At 64.4% G+C, this 25,951-nt stretch overlaps 1 protein-coding gene across 1 annotated transcript; it reads left to right on the top strand.

Annotated features, from left to right (window-relative positions):
• Nucleotides 1-479: 479 nt before the first annotated feature.
• Nucleotides 480-25,099, top strand: LOC310890765 (ubiquitin-like modifier-activating enzyme 1; the record flags this gene model as incomplete). Its single annotated transcript, XM_083853099.1, is given in 21 exon segments — nt 480-632; nt 3,936-4,046; nt 5,255-5,313; nt 6,455-6,557; nt 6,559-6,624; nt 8,144-8,278; nt 9,817-9,923; nt 11,357-11,447; nt 11,534-11,666; nt 13,597-13,694; nt 14,614-14,760; nt 15,558-15,713; nt 17,044-17,154; nt 17,848-17,928; nt 18,603-18,758; nt 19,592-19,757; nt 20,758-20,954; nt 21,410-21,474; nt 22,085-22,280; nt 23,970-24,044; nt 24,838-25,099. Coding segments are annotated over 21 exon segments (2,653 nt in total), but the record flags the coding sequence as incomplete, so codon positions are not given.
• Between the last annotated feature and the right edge of the window lie 852 nt (nt 25,100-25,951).

Raw genomic sequence — 25,951 nt, 5'->3', positions numbered from 1 at the left:
CCTCTACAGAGCCCTGTAGGCCCCTATAGGCCTCCACAGGCCCCTACAGAGCTCTATAGGCCCCTATAGGCCGCTATAGGCCCCCACAGGCCCCTATAGGCCCCTACAGAGCCCTGTAGGCCGCTATAGGCCGCTATAGGCCCCCACAGGCCCCCATAGGTCCCCGTGTGTCCCCCCCCGGCCGCCGTCGGGCCGTGCTGTGTCACGAGGCCCCGCCCCCTCATTCCGTATGCACGCCCGGGGGGCGGGGCCTCCCCATCCGGGCCCCTCCGCGAGGCCCCGCCCCCTCCTCCCCCCTTCCCCCCCCCCCCCGCATCCGGGCGTGCTGGGAGGGCGGAGGGGGGCGTGCCCTCGGAGGGGGCGCCGCCCAATCAGCTCCCCGGCAGCCCGGCGGAGGGCCCGCCCCTTCTCCCCTCGCGGGCCAATGACGGGAGGCGCCGGGCGGCGGCGGGAGGCGCCGTCCAATGGGGCGCGGCGCCGGGAGGCGGCGGCCAATGGGGGGCGGGGAGGGCGGCGGGGGGCGGGGCTCGGCGCGGGGCGGGGGGCGGCGGGGAGAGGCGGCCGCCATCTTGTCGCGGAGGAGCCGAGCGGAGCGGGCGGGACCCGGCGGCGGGGCCTGGACAGCATCATTGGTACGGGGGGGGGGGGGGGGCGGGGGCGTTTTGGGGCAAATCCGGGCGGGTTTGGGGCCGGGGGGGGTGGGGGAACGGGAACGGGAACGGAGGGGGGCCGGGAATGGGGCCCTGTTAACGGGGGGTCCCATTAACGGGGGATCCCATTAACGGGGGGCCCGTTAACGGGGGATCCCATTAACGGGGGATCCCATTAACGGGGGATCCCATTAACGGGGGGCCCGTTAACGGGGGATCCCATTAACGGGGGATCCCGTTAACGGGGGATCCCATTAACGGGGGGCCCTGTTAACGGGGGAGCCCCCGGGAATGGGGTCCCGGGAATGGGGGACCCCGGTAATTGGGGGCTGGGACCCCCGGGAATGGGGCCCTATTAACGGGGGGCCCTATTAATGAGGACCCTATTAACGGGGGACCCTATAAACGGGGATCCTATTAATGGGCGATCCTATTAACGGGCGACCCTATTAATGAGGATCCTATTAACGGGGGACCCTATTAACAAGGACCCTATTAACGGGAGGTTCTGTTAATGAGGACCCTATAAACGGGGGACCCTATAAAGGGGGATCCTATTAACGGAGAACCCTGTTAATGAGGACCCTATTAATGAGAACCATATTTAAGGGGACCCTATTAGCGGGCGACCCTATTAACGAGGGACCCTATTAACGGTGACCCTATTAACAGCAGGACCTTATTAACGGGGGACCCTATAAACGGGGGATCCTATTAACGGGCAACCCTATTAACGGGGGGGCCTATTAATGGGGGACCCTATTAACGGGGGACCCTGTTAACGGGGACCCCCGGTAATGGGGGACCCTATTAACAGAGGACCCCCGGGAATGGGGTACGGGACCCCTGGGTAATGGGATCCCGGTAATGGGGAGTGGGACCCTGGTAATGGGAGACCCTATTAATTGGGAACCCTATTAATGGGGGACCCTATTAATGGGGGACCCCTGGTAACGAGGTACGGGACCCCTGGGTAATGGGGTCCCGGTAATGGGGGACCCTATTAATGGGGGACCCCCCCGTAATGGGGTACAGGACCCCGGTAATGGGGTCCCAGTAATGGGGAATGGGACCCCCGGTAACGAGGCCCTATTAACGGGGGGCCCTGCTAATGGGGGATCCTATTAACGGGGACCCCCGGTAACGGATGCTATTAATTGGGGGTCCCTGGTAACGGGAACAGGCCCCCCATTAATGGGGTCCCGTTAACAGAGGACCCCAGTAATGGGATCCCGTTAACGTCACCCCCATAACGTAACCGCCATTAATAGGACCTGCCCCCCCCATTAGGGGGACCCTATTAATGAGGTGTCATTAGTGGAACCCTGTTAATGGGACCACAGTAATGAGGACCCCATTAGTGGGACCCCATTAATGAGGACCCCGTTAATAAGACGCCCGTTAATAGGACCCCGTTAGTAGGACCCCATTAATGGCACCCCATTAATGAGGGCCCCGTTAATGAGACCCCTGTTAACGAGACCCCATTAATGGGATCTCCATTAATGGGACCCTGTTAATGAGGACCCCATTAATGGGGCCCCGTTAATAAGACCCCCGTTAGTGGGACCCCGTTAATGAGGACCCCGTTAATGGGACCCTGTTAATGAGATCCCTGTTAACGAGACCCTGTTAATGGGATCTCTATTAATGGGACGCTGTTAATGAGGACCCCGTTAATGGGACCCCGTTAATAGGACCCCGTTAGCGGGACCCCGTTAACGGCCCCCCATTAACGGGCCCCGCCTCCCGCTAACGAGAGCCCCTCCCCCCCGTGCCCCTGGCTCCTGCCCCGTTAATTGGCCGCCCCGCTAATTGCCCCCTGCCCCCACTGGGACCCCGCTAACGGGAGCCTGGGAGGCCCCGCCCCCAGGTGGGAGGCCCCGCCCCCAGGCCGGAGGCCCCGCCCCCAGGCCGGAGGCCCCGCCCCCAGGTGGGAGGCCCCGCCCCCAGGTGGGAGGCCCCGCCCCTGGGCAGGAGGCCCCGCCCCCAGGGAGGAGGCCCCGCCCCCTTTGGCTCCCCCCCCTGGGTGGGGCTGGGTCCCTCTGGGGACCTGGTGTCCCCCCGGGGTCACCTCCAGTGTCCCCCAGTGCCACCCAGTGTCCCCCAGTGCCACCCGGGCTCACCTCCAGCATCCCCCCAGTGTCCCCCAGTGCCACCCAGTGTCACCCCCAGCGTCCCCCAGTGTCAGCCGGTGTCACCCCCAGCGTCCCCCAGTGTCTCCCAGTGTCACCCAGTGTCACCTCCAGTGTCACCCAGTGTCCCTTTGGTGTCCCCCGGTGCTACCCAGTGTCTCCCAGTGTCCCTTTGGTGTCCCCCCCAGTGTCTCCCAGTGTCACCCAGTGTCCCTTTGGTGTCCCCCAGTGCCACCCAGTGTCTCCCAGTGTCACCTCATGTCACCTTCAGTGTCCCCCAGCATCCCTTTGGCGTCCCCCAGTGTCACCTCCAGTGTCACCCAGTGTCTCCCAGTGTCCCCCAGTGTCACCTTCAGTGTCCCCCGGTGTCCCCTCCAGTGTCACCCGGTGCCACCCAGTGTCCCCCAGTGTCACCTCGTGTCACCTCCAGCGTCCCCCAGTGTCACCCAGTGTCCCTTTGGTGTCTCCCAGTGTCACCTCCAGTGTCCCCCAGTGTCTCCCAGAGTCCCCCAGTGTCCCTTTGGTGTCCCCCAGCATCACCCGCTGTCCCCCAGTGTCTCCCAGTGTCACCTCCAGTGTCCCCCAGTAACCCCAGTGCCACCCAGTGTCCCCTTGATGTCCCCTGGTGCCACCCCCAGCTGTCCCTTGATGCCCCAGGGGGCGTGGCCTAAGGGAGGGGGCGTGGCCTAAGGGGGGCGTGGCCTAATGGGGGTGGGATTGCACTGGGGGGCGTGGCCTAAAGGAGGGGGCGTGTCTTAAGGAAAGGGGCGTGGCCCAACGAGGGGGCGTGTCTGGTGGAAAGGGGCGTGGCCTAAGGAGGGGGCGGGTCCAAGCGGGGTGTGATGGAGGGGGGGGTGCCTGGGGGGGTGTCGGGAGGGGGCGTGGCCAAAGGGGGCGGGTCCCGATGGGTGTGGCCATCTGGGGGCGTGGCTCCGTAGGGGCGTGGCTAAAGGGGGCGTGGTCTAAGAAGGGGCGTGGCCTATGGGGGGCTGTGAGGGAGGGGGGATGCCCCAGGGGATGTGGCGGGGGGGGGGGGGGGTGGGGTGGCCGGGGGGCGTGTCCCCACAAGGGGGCGTGGCCGGAAGGGGCGTGGCCGGAAGGGGGCGTGGCCGGAAGTGGGCGTGTCGCAAGGCGCCGGCCCCGCCCCCAGATGTCCAGCCCCCCGCTGACCAAGAAGCGCCGCGTCTCCGGGTCCGAGCCGCCCGCGGGGTCCAACCGCGCCTGCGCCCCCAGCGTCCCGCCCAGCGCCGCCCCCGCCAACGTGAGTGGCCCCCAAACGTCCCCCCCCCCACGTCCCCGAGGGTCCCCAAATGTCCCCCGGGGTCCCCAAATGTCTCCCCCCCCCACGTCCCCAGGGGTCCCCAGATGTCCCCAGGGGTCTCCAAATGTCTCCCCCCCCAAATGTCCCCAAGGGTCCCCAAATGTCCCCCCGGGTCCCCAAATGTCCCCCCCCCACATCCCCAGGGGTCCCCAAATGTCCCCAAGGGTCCCCAAATGTCTCCAGGGTCCCCAAATGTCCCCCCCTCCACATCCCCCAAGGGTCCCCAAATGTCCCCCCCCACGTTCCCCAAACGTCCCCAAGGGTCCCCAAATGTCTCCAGGGTCCCCAAATGTCCCCCCCTCACGTCCCCAAATGTCCCCAATGTCCCCAAATGTCCCCCGGGGGTCCCCAAATGTCTCCAGGGGTCTCCAAATGTCCCCCCCCCCACGTCCCCCAAGGGTCCCCAAACGTTCCCAAGAGTCCCCAAATGTCTCCTGGGGTCCCCAAATGTCCCCAATGTCCCCAAACGTCCCCCCCCCACGTCCCCAAGGGTCCCCAAATGTCCCCAGGGGTCCCCAAACGTCACCCCCCCACGTCCCCCAAGGGTCCCCAATGTCCCAGGGGTCCCAAATGTCTCCTGGGGTCCCCAAATGTCCCACCGTGTCCCTGAATGACCCCCAGTGTCCCCCGGCGTCCCCAAATGCCCCCAAGGGTCCCCAAATGTCCCTCAATGTCCCCAAATGCCTCCTCCATGTCCCCAAATGTCCCCCCCATGGCCCCCGGTGTCCCCCCCCCAACGTCCCCCTTGTGTCCCCACCCCCCCGTATCCCCCCCAACGCCCCCCAGTGCCCCCCCAATGTCCCCAACGCCCCCCAATGTCCCCCCAGTGTCCCCAATATCCCCTCCCGGTGCCCCCCCAATGCCCCCCCATGGCCCCAGTGCCCCCCCTAGCACCCCCCCCGTGTCCCCAGTGTCCCCCCAGTGCCCCCCCCCAGGTCCCCAGCGCCCCCCCCATGTCCCCAGTGTCCCCCCAGTGTCCCCAATATCCCCCCCAGTGCCCCCCCATGTCCCCAGCGCCCCCCCAATGTCCCCAGCACCCCCCCATGTCCCCAGTGTCCCCAATATCCCCCCCAGTGTCCCCCAGTGCCCCCACAGTGTCCCCCAGTGCCCCCCCCGATGTCCCCAACGCCCCCCCGCTGTCCCCCCAGGGCATGGCGAAGAACGGGGGCGAGGCCGAGATCGATGAGGGGCTGTACTCCCGGCAGCTGTGAGTAGGGGGGGGACCCCAAAAACTGGGGGGAGGGGGTCTGGGGGGGGGTTGGGGCACCCCAAAAACTATGGGGGGCTTCTGGGGGGTTTGGGGACCCCAAAATCCTGGGGGGGGGCTCAGGGTCTTTCCAAAGGGTTTGGGGGACCCCAAAAACTATGGGGGGGCTTCCAGAGGGTTTGGGGGACCCCAAAAACTGGGGGGGGGGGCTTCTGGGGGGTTTGGGGCACCCCAAAATATTTCTGGGGGGGGGTCTTTGGGTCCTTCCTGAGGGACTTGGGAACCCCAAAAGATTTGGGGGAGTTCCCTGTGGATTTGGGGGGGTCCCCATGGATTTGGGGGGGGTCTTTGGGACCTTCCTAAGGCTTTTGGGGTCGTTTCTAAGGGATCTGGGGACCCCAAAAGACTTGAGGGGGCTCCCTATGGATTTGGGGGGCTCCCTATGGATTCAGGAGGGTCCATATGAATTCGGGGGGGTCCCCATGGATTTGGGGGGGGTCCCTATGGGTTTGGGGGGGGTCTTTGGGTCCTCCCTAAGGGTTTTGGGGTCCTCCCTAAGGGATTTGAGGACCCCAAAAGGCTTGAGGGGGCTCCCTATGGATTTGGGGGGGCCCCCATGGATTTGGGGGGTCCCTATGGATTTGGGGGGTCCCTATGGATTTGGGGGGGTCCCTATGGGTTTGGGGGGGGTCTTTGGGTGCTCCTTAAGGATTTGGTGTCGTTCCTAAGGGATTTGGGAACCCCAAAAGATTTGGGGGAGGTCCCTATGGACTTGGGGGGGTCCCTATGAATTTGGGGGGTCCCTATGGATTTGGGGGGGGGTCCCTATGGATTTGGGGGGGGGTCTTTGGCTTCTCCTTAAGGGTTTTGGGGTCGTTCCTAAGGGACTTGGGAACCCCAAAGATTTGGGGGAGGTCCCTATGGACTTGGGGGGGTCCCTATGGATTTGGGGGGGGTCCCTATGGATTTGGGGGGGGGGTCTTTGGGTCCTTCCTAAGGGATTTGGGAACCCCAAAAAACTTGAGGGGGGCTCCTATGGACTTGGGGGCTCCCTATGGATTCGGGGGGCTCCCCATGGATTCGGGGGGGTCCCCATGGATTTGGGGGGGGGGTCCCGGTGGCTGAGGCGCCCCCCCCCCAGGTACGTGCTGGGCCACGAGGCGATGAAGCGCATGCAGACGTCCAACGTGCTGGTGTCGGGGCTGCGGGGGCTCGGCGTGGAGGTGGCCAAGAACCTGGTGCTGGGGGGGGGTCAAGTCGGTGACGCTGCACGACCCCCACCCCGCCGCCTGGCCCGACCTGGCCTCCCAGGTGAGAGCAGGGGCCCCCCCCCGGGAAAAAAAAAACCAAAAAAAAAAAACAAAAAAAAAAACCAAAAAAACGGGGTCAGAGGGGGGTTATTTGGGGGTTTGGGGGGTTATAAAGAGGTTAATTCCCCCCCAGGGCAAAAAATGGGGTCAATTATTTGGGGGCTTGGGGGGTTGTAAAGGGGTTGTTGGGGGGTTATAGGGGGGTTAAGTGCCCCCCCGGGGAAAAAATTGGGTTAAAGAGGGGTTATTTGGGGGTTTGGGGGGTTATAAAGGGTTAAATGGCCCCCCTCGGGGAAAAAAACGGGGTTAAAGGGGGGTTATTTGGGGGTTTTGGGGGGTCGTAAAGGGGTTGAGGGGGGGTATAGGGGGTTAAATGCCCCCCCAGGGGAAAAAATGGGGTCAAAGGGTATTATTTGGGGGTTTGGGGGTCGTGAAGGGGTTAAATGGTCCCCCCCCGGGGAAAAAACAGGGTCAAAGGGGGGTTATTTGGGATTTTGGGTCTTATAAAGGGGTTAAATGCCCCCCCAGGGCAAAAAATGGGGTCAAAGGGGGGTTATTTGGGGGCTTGGGGGGTTATAAAGGGGTTAAATGGTCCCCCCCGGGGAAAAAACAGGGTCAAAGGGGGGGTATTTGGGGGTTTTGGGGGGTCGTAAAGGGGTTAATGGGGGGCATAGGGGGGTTAAATGCCCCCCCAGGGCAAAAAACAGGGTCAAAGGGGGGTTATTTGGGGGTTTGGGGGGTCATAAAGGGGTTTGGGGGGGGTATAGGGGGGTTAAGTGCCCCCCCCGGGAAAAAATGGGGTTAAAGGAGATTTATATGGGGTATGGGGTGTTATAGGGGGGTTCAGTCGTCCCCCCCCCCCCCCCCCCCGGGGGGAATTAATGGGGTTGCAGCCTGGGTTTTGGGGGGGTCTTGTGGGTGGTGGGGGGGTCCTGTGGGTGTGGGGGTTGGTCTGGGGGTGCTAGGGGGGTCCTATGGGTGCTGGGGGGGGTCTTATGGTTGCCGGGGGGGTCCCTATGGGTGCAGGGGGGTCTGTGTGGGTGCAGGGGGGTCCTATGGGTGCAGGGGGGTCTGTGTGGGTGCGGGGGGGTCCCTATGGGTGCAGGGGGGTGGTCTCTATGGGTGTGGGGGGTCCCTATGGGTGTGGGGGGTTCCTATGGGTGCTAGGGGTGTCCTATGGGTGCCGGGGGGGTCCCTATGGGTGCTGGGGGGTCCCTATGGGTGCTGGGGGGGTCATATGGGTGTGGGGGGTTCCTGTGGGTGCTGGGGGGGTCCTATGGGTGTGTGGGGGGGTCCCTATGGGTGCTGGGGGGGTCCCTATGGGTGCTGGGGGGTCCCTATGGGTGTGTGGTGGGGGGGTCCTACAGATATGGGGGTGCCCCCCCCTTCCAGGTGGGCGTCCCCAGCTGCCGGGTGCCGCCGCGGGTTCTATTGGGGTGCGGGGTCCTCGGGGGGCCTCCTCTCCCCCCCCCGCCCCCCCCGTGACCCCCCCCCCCCTTTTTGCCTCCCCCCCCCCCCAGTTCTACCTGCGGGAGGAGGACGTGGGGCAGAACCGGGCGGAGGCGACGCTGCCGCGCCTGGCCGAGCTCAACGCCTACGTGGCCGTCAGCAGCTGCCGGCAGCCCCTCAGCCAGGCCCTGCTCGCCCCCTTCCAGGTGACGCCCCCAAAAGGGCCCCCCCGAAATCCCCGTTCCCCCCCCGAAATCCCCCATTGCCCCCCAAAGCCCCCTCTCTCCCCCCAAAGCCTCCCCGGTCCCCCAAACCCGCTCGTTTCCCTTCAAATCCCCCCAATTCCCCTCCAGACCCCACAGTTCCCCCCAAATCCCATTATTTTCCCCTAATCCCCCCCTAACTCCCCCCCCAAAGCATTCCTGTGCGTCCCACCCCATATCCACGTACCCGACCCCACACCTGACCCCATACCCACCCCATACCCATGTGTCCGACCCCATACCCGTGCCCCCGGCCCATAGCCGTGCCCCTGCCCCAACCCCATACCCGACCCCATACCCGTGTCCGTGACCCTGACCCCATATCTGCGTGTCTGACCCCATATCCGTGTATCCGACCCCATACCTGACCCCATACCTGTGTGTCCCACCCCATATCCGTGTGTCTGACCCCATACCCACCCCATATCCCTGTGCCCAACCCCATACCCATGCCCCCAGCCCCATAGCCGTGCCCCTGCCCCAACCCCATACCTGACCCCGTATCTGTGACCCTGACCCCATATCTGCACGTCTGACCCCATATCCATGTATCCGACCCCATACCTGACCCCATACCCACCCCATACCCATGTGTCCAGCCCCATAGCCGTGCCCCCGGCCCCGCAGCCGTGCCCCTGCCCCCGACCCTACAGCTGACCCCATACCCATGTCCGTGATCGTGACCCCATAACCGTGTATGCCACCCCATATCCATGGCCCTGTCCCCGTATATGACCCCATACCCACCCCATATCCCTGTGTCCAACCCCATACTCGTGCCCCCAGCCCCATACCCGTGTCCATGCCTCGACCCCATACCTGACCCCATACCCGTGCCTGTGACCCTGACCCCATATCTGCGTGTCTGACCCCATATCCACGTATCCGACCCCGTACCTGACCCCATACCCACCCCGTGTCCATGATCCTGACCCCGTACCCGTGCCCCCGGCCCCGCAGCCGTGCCCCTGCCCTGGCCCTACACCTGACCCCCTACCCAGGTCCATGATTGTGACCCCATAACCGTGTATCCCACCCCATATCCATGGCCCTGCCCCCGTATATGACCCTAAAGCCACCCCATACCCATTTGTCTGACCCCATATTTGTGTGTCTGACCCCGTATATGGCCCCATACCCACCCCATATCCCAGTGTCCGACCCCGTACCCGTGCCCCCGGCCCCATACCCGTGCCCCTGCCCCGACCCGATACCTGACCCCATACCCGTGTCCGTGACCCTGACCCCATATCTACGTGTCTGACCCCATATCCATGTATCCGACCCCATACATGACCCCATACCCGTGTCCATGACCCTGACCCAATATCCGTGTATCTGACCCCGTATCCACGTATCCGACCCCACACCTGACCCCATACCCACCCCGTGTCCGTGCTCCTGACCCCGTACCCGTGCCCCCAGCCCCGCAGCCGTGCCCCTGCCCCCGGCCCTACAGCTGACCCTATAACGCCCCGCAGGTGGTGGTCCTGACCAACTCCCCCCTGGAGGAGCAGCTCTGGGTGGGCGACTTCTGCCACAGCCGCGGCATCAAGCTGGTGGTGGCCGACACGCGGGGGCTCTTCGGGTGAGCTGGGGGGGGGGGACACCCCGATTTTGGGGTCACCTGGGGGTCCCCGAATGTTTGGGGTCCCTTTTGGGGGCGTCCCCGTACGTCTGGGTCCCGTTTCGGGGCGTCTTCAAATGCCTGGGTCCCGTTTTGGGGACGCCCGGGTGCCTTTTGGGGGGTTCCCAAATGTTTGGGGTCCCTTTTCGGGGGGATCCTCAAATTCGTGGGTCCCTTTTGGGGGTCCCCGAATGTTTGGGGTCCCGTTTTGGGGGCGTCCCCGTATGTCTGGGTCCCTTTTGGGGGTGTCCCCATAAGCCTGGGTCCCTTTTAGGGGTTCCCCAAATGTTTGGTGGTCCCTTTTAGGGGGTTCCCAAGTGTCTGGGTTCCTTTTGGGGACACTGGGGTCCCTTTCGGGGTCAACCCCAAATGCCTGGGTTCCTTTTGGGGGGGTCCCCAAATGTCTGGGTCCTTTTGGGGGGGGGTTCCCCAAATTCCTGGCTCCCTTTTGGGGTCAACCCCATGCGCCCTGCTCCCATTTAGGACCACCCAGCTCTGTTTTGGGGTGATTCCAACGCCCTGGGTCCCTTTTGGGGTCAACCCCAAATGGCTCGGTTCTTTTTGGGGGGGGTCCCCCAATGTCTGGGTCCTTTTGGGGGGGGGTTCCCCAAATTCCTGGCTCCCTTTTGGGGTCAACTCCGCACGCCCTTCTCCCATTTAGGACCACCCAGCTCCGTTTTGGGGGTGATCCCAACCCCCTGGGTCCCTTTTAGGGACACTGGGGTCCCTTTTGGGGTCAACCCCAAATGCCCGGGTTCCTTTTGGGGGGGGTCCCCAAATTCCTGGCTCCTTTTGGGGGGGGTCCCCAAATTCCTGGCTCCCTTTTGGGGTCAACTCCGCACGCCCTTCTCCCATTTAGGACCACCCAGCTCTGTTTTGGGGGGGATCCCAACTCCCTGGGTCCCTTTTGGGGACACTGGGGTCCCTTTCGGGGTCAACCCCAAATGCCTGGGTTCCTTTTAGGGGGGGTCCCCAAATGTCTGGGTCCTTTTGGGGGGGGGTCCCCAAATTCCTGGCTCCCTTTTGGGGTCAACCCCACGCGCCCTGCTCCCGTTTAGGACCACCCAGCTCTGTTTTGGGGTGATTCCAACGCCCTGGGTCCCTTTTGGGGTCAACCCCAAATGGCTCGGTTCTTTTTGGGGGGATCCCCCAAATGTCTGGGTCCTTTTGGGGGGGTCCCCAAATTCCTGGCTCCTTTTGGTGGGGGGGGTCCCCAAATTCCTGGCTCCCTTTTGGAGTCAACCCCACGCGCCCTGCTCCCGGTTAGGGCTGATCCGTTTTGGGGGGATCCCAACCCTTTCGGGGTCCCTTTTGGGGTTCCCCAGGGGCGTGGGGACCCGGGGGGGTCCCCGTCTGACCCCCCCCCCACCTTGTCCCCGTGTCCCCCCCCCCAGGCAGCTGTTCTGTGACTTTGGGGACGACATGGTGGTGACGGACACCAACGGGGAGCAGCCGCTCAGCGCCATGGTGTCCATGGTCACCAAGGTACCGCCCGGGGGGCGGGGGGGGGGTCCGGGAAACCCCAAAAGTCATCGATTTGACGGTTTCCGCCCCAAATTTTCCTTCCCAAGGGGTGCCCCGGGGAGGTGACGTGCCTGGACGAGGCGCGGCACGGCTTCGAGACGGGCGACTTCGTCACCTTCACCGAGGTGGAGGGCATGGACGAGCTCAACTCCTGCGGCCCCGTCGAGATCCGCGTCCTCGGTGCGGCCCCAAAAACGAGGGGGCCGGGGGGGGGGGGGTCGGCGCTGGCCTTGGGTGGGGGCTGAGGGTCTTGGGGGCCCTTTTGGGGGTGCTCGGGGCACTTTTGGGGACGCTCGGGGTCCTTTTGGGGACACTTGGGGCCCTTTTGGGGAGTTTAGGGTCCTTTTTGGGGACACTCAGGCCCTTTTGGGGACGCTCAGGTCCCTTTTGGGGACACTCGGGGCCCTTTTGGGGGCGCTTGGGGCCCTTTTGGGGGCACTCGGGGCTCTTCTGGGGATGCTCGGGGCCCTTTTGGGGACGCTTGGGGTCCTTTTGGGGAGTTTAGGGTCCCTTTTGGGGGTGCTCTGGGAGTTTAGGATCCCTTTTGGGGATGCCAGGCACCTTTCGGGGACGCTCGGGGCCCTTTTGGGGACGCTCGGGGTCCTTTTGGGGACGCTTGGGGCCCTTTTGGAGAGTTTAGGGTCCCTTTTGGGGATGCTCAGGGCCCTTTTGGGGACATTCAGGCCCTCTTGGGGACGCTCGGGGCCCTTTTGGGGATGCTTGGGGCCCTTCTGGGGAGTTTAGGGGCCCTTTTGGGGAGTTTAGGGGCCCTTTTGGGGACGCTCGGGCCCCTTTTGGGGACGCTCAGGGCCCTTTTGGGGGCACTCAGGGCCCTTTTGGGGGCACTTGGGGCCCTTTTGGGGAGTTCAGGATCCCTTTTGGGGGCGCTTGGGGCCCATTTGGGGGCGCTTGGGGCCCTTTTGGGGAGTTTAGGGTCCCTTTTGGGGACTCTCGGGGCCCTTTTGGGGACATTCAGGCCCTTTTGGGGATGCTCAGGTCCCTTTTGGGGATGCTTGGGGCCCTTTTGGGGACGCTTGGGGCCCTTTTGGGGATACTTGGGGCCATTTTGGGGAGTTTAGGGTCCCTTTTGGGGATGCTCAGGGCCCTTTTGGGGATGCTCAGGGCCCTTTTGGGGACACTCGGTGCCCTTTTGGGGACATTCAGGCCCTTTTGGGGACATTCAGGGCCCTTTTGGGGACGCTCAGGTCCCTTTTGGGGACGCTCGGGGCCCTTTTGGGGACACTTTGGGCCTTTTTGGGGAGTTTAGGGTCCCTTTTGGGGATGCTCAGGGCCCTTTTGGGGATGCTCAGGGCCCTTTTGGGGACACTCAGTGTCCTTTTGGGGACGCTCGGGGCCCTTTTGGGGATGCTTGGGGTCCTTTTGGGGACATTCAGGCCCTTTTGGGGATGCTTGGGGCCCTTTTGGGGGCGCTCGGGCCCCTTTTGCGGACACTTGGGGCCCTTTTGGGGACATTCAGGCCCTTTTGGAGATGCTTGGGGTCCTTTTGGGGACATTCAGGCCCTTTTGGGGATGCTCAGGTCCCTTTTGGGGATGCTCGGGGCCCTTTTGAGGGCGGTCAGGGCTGTTTTGGGGGCGCTTGGGGCCCTTTTGGGGTCATTCAGGGCCTTTTTGGGGACACTTGGGGCCCTTTTGGGGATGCTCGGGGCCCTTTTGGAGTTACTTGGTACATTTGGGTCCATTTTGGTAACATTTGGGTTCTTTTGGGGAACGTTTGGGTTCTTTTGGGGGACAATTGCATTTGTTTTGGGGACATTTGTGTTCCTTTTAGGGACATTTGGGTCTTTCAGGGGTGGCACAGACGTACCTGCACCCTTTCTGGGTGGGCACGGGGGTACCCAGGTCCTTTTTGGGGTTGCTTGGGTCCTTTTTGGGGACATTTGGCTTCCTTCTGGGGACATTTGGCTTCTTTTGGGGGACGCTAGGGTCCCTTTTGGGGATGCTTAGGCCTCTTTCGGGTGGGCGCTGAGGCACCTGGGTCCTTTCTGGGGGGGTCCCCAGATGCGTGGGTCCCCCCTGGGGGTCCCTTGGTCCCTTGGGGAGGGGTCCTGGGTGCCGTGGTGACCCCATTTCCACCCCCCCCCCCCCTCAGGGCCATACACCTTCAGCATCGGGGACACGAGCAGGTACGGGGACTACGTGCGGGGGGGGATCGTCACCCAGGTCAAGATGCCCAAGCACATCCGCTTCGTGAGTGGCACTGGGAGCACTGGGAGGGACTGGGAGGGGATTGCTGGGGGCTGGAAAGGGATTGGGAGGTACCTGGGGGGGGTTATGGTGACTGGGAGAGGATTATGGGGGATTGAGGGGGCACTGGGAGGGATTGGGAGGGACTGGAAGAAGATCAGGGGGTACTGGGTGGGGATTGGGGGCTGCTGGGAGGGGATTACGAGGGATTGAGGGGCTCGGAGGAGATTACGGGGAATTGGGAGGAACTGGGAGAGGATTATGGAGGAAGGAGGGGTATTGGGAGAAGATTACAGGGGATGAGGGGGCACTGGGAAGGGATTGTTGGGAACTGGGAGGCATTGGGAGGAACCGGGAACGGGATTGTAGGGGATTAGGGAGCACTGGGAGGGGATTGTGAGGGATTGGGGATCACTGGGAGGAACTGGGAGGGGATTATGGGGTATTGGGGGTCACTGAGAGAGACTGGGATGGGATTAAAAGGGATTAGGGGGTATTGACAAGGGATTAGGGGGTATTAACGAGGGATTAGGAGATATTAACAAGGGATTGGGGGTATTGGCAAGGGATTGGAGGTATTGGCAAGGGATTAGGGGGTATTGGCAAGGGATTGGGGGTATTGGCAAGGGATTGGAGGTATTGGCAAGGGATTGGGGGCTATTGGCAAGGGATTAGGGGGTATTGGCAAGGGATTGGGGGTATTGGCAAGGGATTGGGGGTATTGGCAAGGGATTAGGGGGTATTGGCAAGGGATTGGGGGTATTGGCAAGGGATTGGAGAGTATTGGCAAGGGATTGGGGGTATTGGCAAGGGATTATGGGGGACTGGGGTTATTGGGAGTGGCTGCGTGTTCACCTCTTGTCCCTCCTTGTCTCCCTGTGTCCCCGATGTCCCCCCTCGTCCCCGACGTGGCCCCCTCCAGAAGCGTCTGCGGGAGTCGCTGGCGGAGCCGGAGATGCTCATGACGGACTTCGGGAAGGCGGAGCGCCCTCCCATCCTGCACTGGGGCTGGCAGGCGCTGCACCGCTTCATGCAGCAGCACGGCCGCCCGCCGCGGCCGCGCCACCAGGTGGGGACGCCGGGGGCACCCTGGGGCTCGGGGACGTCGGGGACAGTGGTGGCCACCAGGTCCTGAACCAACATGGCCGCCTTGCATGGCTCAGACACCGCTTGGGGACATTGGGGACATGGTGGCCACCAGGTCCTGAGCCAACATGGCTGCCTTGCATGGCCCAACCTCCACTTGGGGACATTGGGGACGTTGGGGACATGGTGGCCACCAGGTCCTGAGCCAACATGGCCGCCTCCCATGGCCCAACCTCCACTTGGGGACGTTGGGGACATGGTGGCCACCAGGTCCTGAGCCAACATGGCTGTCTTGCATGGCCCAACCTCCACTTGGGGACATTGGGGACGTTGGGGACATGGTGGCCACCAGGTCCTGAGCCAACATGGCCGCCTCCCATGGCCCAACCTCCACTTGGGGACGTTGGGGACATGGTGGCCACCAGGTCCTGAGCCAACATGGCCGCCTCCCATGGCCCAACCACCACTTGGGGACATTGGGGACATGGTGGCCACCAGGTCACGCTGGGATGCCCCCAGAGCTGTCCCCAGCAGACCCCGCGCAGAGCCACTGATCCATGTCACCACGCTCCTCGTGGGTGGAGACGTCCCCAGGGGCCACCTCGGGGTGTCACCATCCCAGAGGTGTCCCTGTCCCCAGCGACGTCCTCGGCGACGTCCCCAAGGGCGCCCGTGTCCCGCCGACGTCCCCCAAAGCCCAAAGCCGGGGCCGCCGGCGCTCCTCGCGGCCCCGCGGACCGTCCCCGCGGGCGTCCCCAACCGTCCCCTCGCTGCCACCAGGGTGACGCGGCGGAGGTGGTGGCCCTGGCCCGGGAGGTGGCCCCGGGAGCGGAGCTGGACGAGGAGCTGCTGCGGGAGCTGGCCTTCCAGGCCACCGGGGACCTGGCGCCCGTCAACGCCTTCATCGGGGGGCTGGCGGCACAGGAGGTCATGAAGGTACGGGACGGTGTCCCCTCCTCGTCAGCGGTGTCCCCTCCTCGTCAGCGGTGTCCCCCCCTTGGTCAGTGGTGTCCCCTTTTTGGTCATTGGTGTCCCCTCCTCGTCAACGGTGTCCCCCCTTGGTCATTGGTGTCCGTTCCTTGGTCATTGGTGTCCCCTCCTTGTCAACGGTGTCCCCTTCTTGGTCATTGGTGTCCCCTTTTTGGTCATTGGTGTCCCTTCCTCATCAACGACGTCCCCTCCTCGTCAGTGGTGTCCCCTCCTTGGTCAACGGTGTCCCCTCCTTGGTCAACGGTGTCCCCTCCTTAGTCAATGGTGTCCCCTCCTCGTCAACGGTGTCCCCCCTTGGTCATTGGTGTTCCCCCCTTGGTCATTGGTGTCCCCTCCTTGGTCAACGGTGTCCCCTCCTCGTCAGCAATGTCCCTCCTTGGTCATTGGTGTCCCCTTTTTGGTCATTGGTGTCCCTTCCTCATCAACGACGTCCCCTCCTCATCAACGACGTCCCCTCCTTGGTCAGTGGTGTCCCCTCCTTGTCAACGGTGTCCCCCCCTTGGTCATTGGTGTCCCCCCCTTGGTCATTGGTGTCCCCCCCTCGGTCATTGGTGTCCCCTCCTTGGTCATTGGTGTCCCCTTCTTGGTCAATGGTGTCCCCTCCTTGGTCAATGGTGTCCCCCCTTGGTCATTGGTGTCCCCTCCTTGGTCAACGGTGTCCCCTCCTCGTCAACAATGTCCCTCCTTGGTCATTGGTGTCCCCCCCTTGGTCATTGGTGTCCCCTCCTCGTCAATGGTGTCCCCTCCTTGTCATTGGTGTCCCCTCTTGGTCACTGGTGTCCCCCCCTTGGTCAACGGTGTCCCCCCCTTGGTCAACGGTGTTCCCCCCTTGGTCAACGGTGTCCCCCCCTTGGTCATTGGTGTCCCCTTCTTGGTCAACGATGTCCCCTCCTTAGCCAATGGTGTCCCCTCCTCGTCAACCGTGTCCCCTCCTCGGTCATTGGTGTCCCCTTTTTGGTCAACGGTGTCCCTCCTTGGTCAACGGTGTCCCCCCTTGGTCATTGGTGTCCCCTTTTTGGTCATTGGTGTCCCCTCCTTGGTCATTGGTGTCCCCCCCTCAGTCATTGGTGTCCCCTCCTTGGTCGGCCATGTTCTCCTGTCCTTGGTTGACCATGTCCCCTTCCTTGGCCAACGGTGTCCCCTTCCTTGGTCAACCGTGCCCCCTCGTGGCCACCTGGGTCCTTTTGCTGGCCACCTGTGTCCCCCGGGGCCGCGGTGGCCGGAGCTGTTTGTCACCCGGCCACCTGGGTCCCTGACGGCGGTGGTGGCACCGCAGGCGGTGTCGGGGAAGTTCACGCCCATCACGCAGTGGCTCTACTTCGACGCGCTCGAGTGTCTCCCCGAGGAGAACAAGGAGACGCTGCTCACCGAGGAGCAGTGCCGCCCGGTGAGCACCCGCGGGGGCACCTGTCAGGCGTGGGGGTGGGGGGGTGGCACCCGTGGGAGACCCCTGCTTGGGCGTCCTCTTGGGGTGGGCGTCACCCACGGGGAAGCTGTGGGTTGGTGTCTTCTTGGGGTTGGTCAGCTCCTTGGGGATGGCCACCCATGGGTGGGCGTCTTGAAGTGGGCGGGCCGTGGGTGGGCTGTCTGATGAGGGCACCCATGGGTGGGTATTTCCTTGGGGTGGGTGTTGGCCATGGGTGGGCGTCTGGTTGGGGACACCCATGGGTGTGCATCTCCTTGGGGTGGGTGCTGGCCATGGGTGGGCGTCTGGTTGGGGACACCCATGGGTGGGCATCTCCTTGGGGTGGGTGCTGGCCATGGGTGGTCACCCCCTTGAGGACACCCGTGGGTTGGTCACACCCCTGGGGGCACCTATGGGTGGCGGGCATCTCCTTGGGGTTGGTCGCTGGTGATGGAGCACCCATGGGTGGGCATCTCCTTGGGGACACCCGTGGGTGGCCGTCCTCCTGGGGCAGGCGTTGGCCACGGTGCACCCGCGGTCGAGCTCCTCTTTGAGGACACCCACGGGTGGGCCGCCTCTTCGGGGACACCCGTGAGTGGGCGCTTGCCTTGGGGGGCACACAGGGGTGCTCGGGCACCTTTGGGTGGGGCCGGTGACGCGTCCGTGTTTCCCCAGCGCAACAGCCGCTACGACGGGCAGATCGCGGTGTTCGGGGCTGACCTGCAGGCCAAGCTGGGCAACCAGAAGTACTTCGTGGTCAGTGTCCCCGACTGTCCCCACGGGGTCCCCGACTGTCCCCACCGGGTCCCCGACTGTCCCCCCGGGGTCCCCACCCGCTCCCCGTGTCCCCGTGGGGCCTCACGGGTTCCCCAAGTGGCCTACACCCCACCCACTTCCCATCTGGGCGTCCCCAACCCTTCTGGGCCACCTTGGGTTGTGTCCCCAGATGTCCCCATGGGTCCCCCAGATGTCCCTGTGGGTCCCCCAAGTGTCCTCATGGGTCCCCCAAATGTCCCTGTGGGTCCTTCAACTGTCCCCATGGGTGCCCCAAGTGTCCTCAAGGGTCCCCTAAATGTCCCTATGGGTCCCCCAGATGTCTCCATGGGTCCCCCAGATATCCCCATGGGTCCTTCAACTGTCCCCATGGGTCCTCCAGATGTCTCCATGGGTCCCCCAAGTGTCCCCAAGGGTCCCCCAGATGTCCCCATGGGTCTCCCAAGTGTCCCCGTGTCCCCCACGTCTCTCCAAGTGGTCCCCATGTGCCCCTGGTTGTCCCCAAACACCTCAAGCTTCCCCCGTGTGTCCCCAGCCGTCCCTTTGTCCCTTCCTCCTCGCCCTCCACGTGTCCCCAGCCCTCCTGGGCCACCTCGGGCTGCGTCCCCACGTGTCCCCACGTGTCCCCACGCGTCCCCACGTGTCCCCGGGTGCAGGTCGGGGCGGGGGCCATCGGCTGTGAGCTGCTGAAGAACTTCGCGATGGTGGGGCTGGGCTGCGGACCCGAAGGGTCCATCACCGTCACCGACATGGACACCATCGAGAAGTCCAACCTCAACCGCCAGTTCCTCTTCCGGCCCTGGGATGTCACGGTGAGGGGCGGGGCCGAAGGGGGAGGAGCCTGCGGGGGTGGGGAGGGGTGAGTGGGCGGAGCCTTTGAGGGGTAGGGGCCAATGGGGTGAGGTCTGCTGGGCAGGAGCCGCCGTTGAGTTGGCCGACATTGCGTTGGCCGACGTTGCGTTGACCAGCGTCAACGTCAGGCAGCGTTGGCGTGCGTTGGTAAGTGGGAGGGGCTTAATGGGGTGGGGGTGGAGCAGGTGGGAGAGGCCTAAGTGGGTGGGGCTTAAGGGGGAGGAGTCTGGGCTATCAGGGGGTGGGGCATATGAGGCGGGAACCGGTGTCAAGGTGCTTCCATTGAGTTGGCCAACGTCAATGGTCAAGTTGTCTTGATGTTCATGGTGAGTGGGAGGGGCTTAAGGGGTGGGGCTTAAGGGGGAGGAGCCTATGGGGTGGAAGGTGAGTGGGTGGAGCCTTTGTGGGGGGGTATTGGGGGCGGAGCCTACAAGTGGGAACCCGTTGAGGTGCTTCCATTGAGTTGGCCAACGTCAATGGTCAGGTTCTCTTGACCTTTCGTGGTGAGTGGGAGGGGCTTAAAGGGATGGAAGGAGAAGGGGAGGAGCCTAGGGGGTGGGGCCTGATGGGGTGGGGCCTCAGGGGGGCGGAGCCTGCCAGCTGGTGCCATCCATCAAGATGTTTCTGTTGAGTTGGCCAACGTCAACGGTCAAGTTGGCTGGGCATTTCATCGGCCTGGGTGCTGCTGGAAGGGGCGGGGCTTGGCAGGGTGGGGCTGGGAGGGGGCGGGGCTCAACGGGGCGGGGCTCAACGGGGCGGGGCTCAACGGGGGCGGGGCGCCTGGTCCCTGCAGAAGCTGAAGTCGGAGCGGGCGGCGGCGGCGGTGCGGGAGATGAACCCGGCGCTGCGGGTGAGCAGCCGCCCCGACCGCGTCGGCCCCGACACCGAGCGCGTCTACGACGACGACTTCTTCGAGGCCCTGGACGGCGTCGCCAACGCCCTCGACAACGTCGACGCCCGTGAGCACCCATGGGTGCCCCGCTTCCCTCCCCGGGGGGTCCTCGGGGGCGGGGGTTGGGGTGGTTTTGGGGTGCTTTGAGGTCCCCCAGGGTGCTGAGGGAGGGGTTTTGGGCGCTGTGGGGTGTCCTTTGGGTGGGGGGTGGGTGCTGTGAGGGGTCCTTAGGGTGCTCTAGGTGGTTCCCAGGGTGCTCTGAGAGGTCCCCAGGGTGCTGTGGGGCCTCACAGGGGTGCTTTAGGACCCTTAAGGAGCACGACAGGGATCCATATGGATGCTGTAAGGGCATTTAGGGTTTTCAGAGGACCTATAGGACCTCCTAAAGGCGCCGTAGGGATGCTCTGAGGTGCCCCAGTGCTGCCGTACAGGCCCCTACACCGGTCGGGGTGCCCTATACCAGTCGGGGTGCACCTATGCCAGTTGGGATGCCCTATAGCAGTCTGGGTGCCCTATATCAGGTGGGGGCTGCCCTATATCAGTCGGGACGCCCCTAAAATAGTCAGGATCCCCTATATCAGTCTGGATGCCCTTATACCAGTCGGGGTGCCCTATATCAATCAGGATGCTCTATATCAGGTGGGGGCTGCCCTATACCAGTCGGGATGCCCCTATACCAGTCAGGGTGCCCTATACCAGTCTGGCTGCCCCTATACCAGTCAGGGTGCCCTATACCAGTCGGGGTGCCCTATATCAGGTGGGGGGTGCTCTATATCAATCAGGATGCCCTATATCAATCAGGGTTCCCCTATACCAGTCTGGCTGCCCCTACACCACTTGGGGTGCCCTGTATCAGGCAGGGGGTGCCCTATATCAATCAGGATGCCGTATATCAATCGGGATGCCCCTATACCAGTTGGGGTGCCCCTATACCACTGGGGTTGCCCTATATCACGCGGGGGGTGCCCTGTATCAGTTGGGATGCCCCTATATCAATCGGGGGCAGCCCCCCCAGGCCCGTGGGCCGCCCCGTATAGCCTCCGCCCCCCTCCCCCCCGCCTTGGCAGGGCTGTATATGGACCGGCGCTGCGTGTACTACCGCAAGCCGCTGCTGGAGTCGGGCACGCTGGGCACCAAGGGCAACGTGCAGGTGGTGGTCCCGTTCCTCAGCGAGTCCTACAGCTCCAGCCAGGACCCCCCCGAGAAGGCCATCCCCATCTGCACCCTCAAGAACTTCCCCAACGCCATCGAGCACACCCTGCAGGTGGGCCGGGGGGGGGCGCGGGGACACCGGGGGGCGTGGGGATGTTGGGGGGACACGGGGACGTTGGGGGTGTGGGGACATTGGGGGTATGGGGACATTGGGGGTGGGGGGGACACTGGGGGGCGTGGGGACATTGGGGGGACACAGGGACATTGGGGGTATGGGGACATTGGGGGCAGGGGGGGCATGGGGACACCGGGGGGCGTGGGGACATTGGGGGGACACGGGGACATTGGGGGCATTGGGACATGGGAGGGGGGGCTTGGGGACACGGGGGGGGAATGGGGGGGGATGGGGGACACCTGGGGGTTGTTCGGGGACACCTGGGTGGCCCTGGGGACCTTGGGGGGGCTACTTGGGGACACGGAGGGGGTGGGAGATTTTGGGGGGGGGGGGTTGGTTTGGGTCACCCCTCCCCAGCTGACCCCCCCTGGGTGTCCCCCCCCCCCCCGCAGTGGGCACGGGACGAGTTCGAGGGGCTCTTCAAGCAGCCGGCCGAGAACGTCAACCAGTACCTGACGTGCGTGGGGGAGGGGCGGGGGGGGGGGGGGGGGGGGCACCCCTGGGTGCGTCGCGGGACCTCCCCCCTCCCCCCCCCAACCCCCACTGCAGCCCTGCCCCCGCCCTGCAGCACCCTTGCGTGTCGCAGCCCCCTCCCCGAATCTCCCCCCCCGCCGCGTCGCCCCCCCCCAACGCCCCCCACCCCCGTGTGTCCCCCCCGTGGCATTGCACGGCACCCCAAAACCCCGCGTGCCGCCCCCCCGCTGCGTCGCACCCCCAATTCCCCCGTGCACCCCCCCCGTTGCATCGCCCCCGTTGCACCACCCCTATTAAACCCCCCATTGCCCCCCCATTGCCCCCCCCATTGCACCACCCCTATTACACCCCCCCATTGCCCCCCCGTTGCCCCCCCCTTTTCACCACCCCTATTACACCCCCCATTGCCCCCCCGTTGCCCCCCCATTCCCCCCATCACATCCCCCCCACTGCCCCACCCCCCTATCACACCCCCATCGCACTGCTCCCCCGCGCGCCTCCCCCCTCCCCCCTCCCCTATTCCCCCCCCACCCACGGGTGCCCCCCTCACGTGTGTGTGTGTGTGTCCCCCCGCCCCCCCCCCCGCGGCGCAGGGACCCCCGCTTCGTGGAGCGCACGCTGCGGCTGGCGGGCACGCAGCCGCTGGAGGTGCTGGAGGCGCTGCAGCGCAGCCTGCGGGGGGAGCGGCCCCGCGCCTGGCCCGACTGCGTCGCCTGGGCCTGCCGCCACTGGCACCGGCAGTACAGCAACAACATCCGGCAGCTGCTGCACAACTTCCCCCCGGGGCAGGTGCGGGGGCAGCGGGGGTGTTGGGGGCAGTGGGGTCATCGGGGACATGGGGGTCAATGGGGACATCAGGGTCATTGGGGACATTGAGGTCATTGGGGGTGTTGGGGTCATCAGGGGTATTGGGGTCAATGGGGACATCAGGGTCATTGGGGACATGGGGCCGTTGGGGGTGTTGGGGTCAATGGGGCCATTGGGGTCATTGGGGTCATTGAGGACATTGGGGCCATTGGGGTCATTGAGGACATTGGGGCTATTGGGATCATTGGGGACATCGGGGTCATGGGGGGTATTGGGGTCATTGGGGTCAATGGGGACATCGGGGTCAATGGGGCCATTGGGGCCATTGGGGTGAGCAACAACATCCGGCAGCTGCTGCACAACTTCCCCCCGGGGCAGGTACGGGGGCAGCGGGGTCATCGGGGGTGTTGGGGACGTCGGGGTCATCGGGGGTGTTGGGGTCGTTGGGGACATTGGGGTCATTGGGGTCATTGAGGACATTGGGGTCATTGAGGACATTGGGGTCATTGGGGGTATTGGGGTCAATGGGGACATCGGGGCCATTGGGGTCAATGGGGCCATTGGGGTCAATGGGGACATTGGGGTCATCGGGGATGTTGGGGTCATTGAGGACACTGGGGTCGTTGGGGTCAATGGGGCCATTGGGGTCATTGAGGACATTGGGGCCATTGGGATCATTGGGGACATCGGGGTCATGGGGGTCATTGGGGTCATTGGGGTCAATGGGTCCATTGGGGGTATTGGGGTCAATGGGGACATTGGGACCATTGGGGTGAGCAACAACATCTGGCAGCTATTGCACAACTTCCCCCCGGGGCAGGTACGGGGGCAGCGGGGTCATCGGGGGTGTTGGGGTCGTTGGGGCCATTGGGGTCATTGAGGACATTGGGGTCATTGGGGTCAATGGGGCCATTGGGGTCATTGAGGACATTGGGGTCATTGGGGGTATTGGGGTCAATGGGGACATCGGGGTCGTTGGGGGTGTTGGGGCCATTGGGGTCATTGGGGACATCGGGGTCATTGAGGTCATTGGGGACATTGGGGTGTTTTGGGGTGTTTGGGGCCATTTTGGTGTGCCTGGGGGCTGTTTTGGGGTGCCCAGGGGCCACTTTGGGGCGTTTGGGATCATTTTGGGGTGCCCAGGGGCCGTCTTGGGGTATTTGGGGCCATTTCAGGGCACCCAGGGGCCATTTTGGGGTACCTAGGGACCATTTTGGGTTATTGGGAGCCATCTTGGGGTGCTTGGGGCTGTTTTGGGGCATTGGGGGCCATTTTGGGGTGTTTGGGGCCATTTTGGGGTGTTCAGGGTCATTTTGGGATGCCCAGGGGTCATTTTGGGGTATTCGGGGCCATTTTGGGGTGCCAGGAGGCTGTTTTGGGGTATCGGGTCCATTTTGGGGTTGTTTGGGGCCATTCAGTGGCGTTCGGGGCTGTTTCGGGGTGCCTGGTTGCCCTTTTGGGGCATTCGGGGCCGTTTTGGGGTGTTCTGGACCGTTTTGGGGTGTTTTTGGGGCATTTTGGGGTGTTTGGGGCCGTTTTGGGGTGTTTTTGGGGCGTTTTGGGGTGTTTGGGGCCGTTTTGGGGTGTTTTTGGGGCGTTTTGGGGTGTTTGGGGCCGTTTTGGGGTGGCTTTGGGGCGTTTCGGGGTGCCGACGCCCTGGTGCCCCCGCAGAAGACCAACTCGGGGACCCTCTTCTGGTCGGGGCCCAAGCGCTGCCCCCACCCCCTCGTCTTCGACCCCGACAACGTGAGTGGGGGCACCCATGGGTGCTGGGGGGAGGGGGCACCTTCGGGTGCCGTCATGAGGTCTTTGGGTGGCGCCCCCCACCCTTGGGTGCCATCCTGCCCCTTCGGGTGCCATCCTTTGATCTTTGGGTGCCATCCACCCCCTTAGGGTGCCGTCCCATCCCCTTAGGGTGCCATCCCAACACCCTTGGGTGCCATCCACCACCTTTGGATGCCACACATCCCTCTTGGGTGCCACCCATCATCCTTGGGTGCCACCCATGACCCTTGGGTGCCACCCATCCCCTTTGGGTGTCATCCCTTGACCTTTGGGTGCCAACCCATCTCCCTTGGGTGCCATCCACCCCCATTGGGCGCCATCCCAACACCCTTGGGTGCCACCCATCACCCTTGGGTGCCATACACCACCCTTGGGTGCCACCCCATGACCCTTGGGTGCCACCCATCCCCCTTTGGGTACCATCCCAACACCCTTGGGTGCCATCCACCACCCTTGGGTGCCACCCATCTCCCTTGGGTGCCATCCACCCCCATTGGGCGCCGTCCCAACACCCTTGGGTGCCACCCATCCCCTTTGGGTGCCATCCCTTGACCTTTGGGTGCCAACCCATCACCCTTGGGTGCCATCCACCACCCTTGGGTGCCACCCATCCCCTTTGGGTTCCACCCCCCCCACCACTGGGCGCCACCCTGTAACCCTTGCGCGCCCCGCCATGACCCTTAGGGCGCCCCCTCCGCCCCCCACTCCCTCCCCCCGCCCCTTCTCACCCGCGGCCACCCTTGGGTGCCCCCAGCCCCTGCACCTGGACTACGTGATGGCGGCCGCCAACCTCTTCGCCCAGAGCTACGGCATCGGGGGCTCGCGGGACCGGGCGGCGGTGGCCGAGCTCCTGCGCCACGTCCGCGTCCCCCCCTTCGCCCCCAAGGCCGGGGTGCGCATCCACGTCTCCGACCAGGAGCTGCAGAGCGCCGCTGCCGCCCTGGGTGGGTGCCGGGGGGGGGGGGGCACCCATGGGTGCTGTGGGGGGCAGGGGACGGGGGTTGAGGGTTTACGGGGTGGGGGGTTTGGGGTGGGCCGTGGGGGCGGGAGGGGGCACTGAGGGGAGGGGGGAGGGGTGAGGAGTGGGGTTTGGGGGCACCCATGGGTGCTGGGGGGGTGGGGGTAGGGATTTGGGGCACCCATGGGTGCTGCGGGGGGCGGGGGTTAAGGGCTTACGGGGTGGGGGGGTTGGGGTGGCCGTGGGGGCGGGAGGGGGCACTGAGGGGAGCTGGGAGGGGGGAAATGGGGCTAGGGGTGTTTGGGGGCACCCATGGGTGCTTGGGGGGTGGGGGTAGGGTTGGGGCACCTATGGGTGCTGCAGGGGGCAGGGGTTAAGGGCTTCGGGTTTGGGGGGTTTGGGGTGGCCGTGGGGGCACTGAGGGGAGCTGGGAGGAGTGGGGAGTGGGGTTGGGGATGTTGGGGGGCACCCATGGGTGCTGGGGGGCTGGAGATAAGGGTTTAGGGCACCCATGGGCGCCAGGAGGCAGGAGATAGGGGTTGGGGCACCCATGGGTGCTATGGGGCAGGAGGTGAAGCTTTGTGACACCCATGGGTGCTGTGGGGCAGGAGATCGGGGTTTGTAGCACCCATGGGTGCTATGGGGTAGGAGATGGGGGTTTTTAGTACCCATGGGTGTTACGGGGCACTAGACACAGGTTTGTAGCATCCATGGGTGCTGTGGGCTAGGAGATGGGGTTTTGTAGCACCCCTGGGTGCAATGGAACAGGAGACCCAGGTTAGCAGCACCCATGGGTGCTCCAGGACAGGGCCCCATGGCTTTGTAGCACCCCTGGGTGCATCAGGCCAGGAGGCACAGCCTTGTAGCACCCACGGGGCAGCAGACCACGGGCGTGGGACCCCCGGCGGGG

Source organism: Anser anser (assembly GCF_964211835.1).
Source record: "Anser anser genome assembly, contig: HAP1_SCAFFOLD_490, whole genome shotgun sequence".
Taxonomy (NCBI): Eukaryota; Metazoa; Chordata; class Aves; order Anseriformes; family Anatidae; genus Anser; species Anser anser.
Note: the sequence above shows the minus strand (reverse complement) of the source record. Positions and strands in the feature narration are given on the sequence as shown.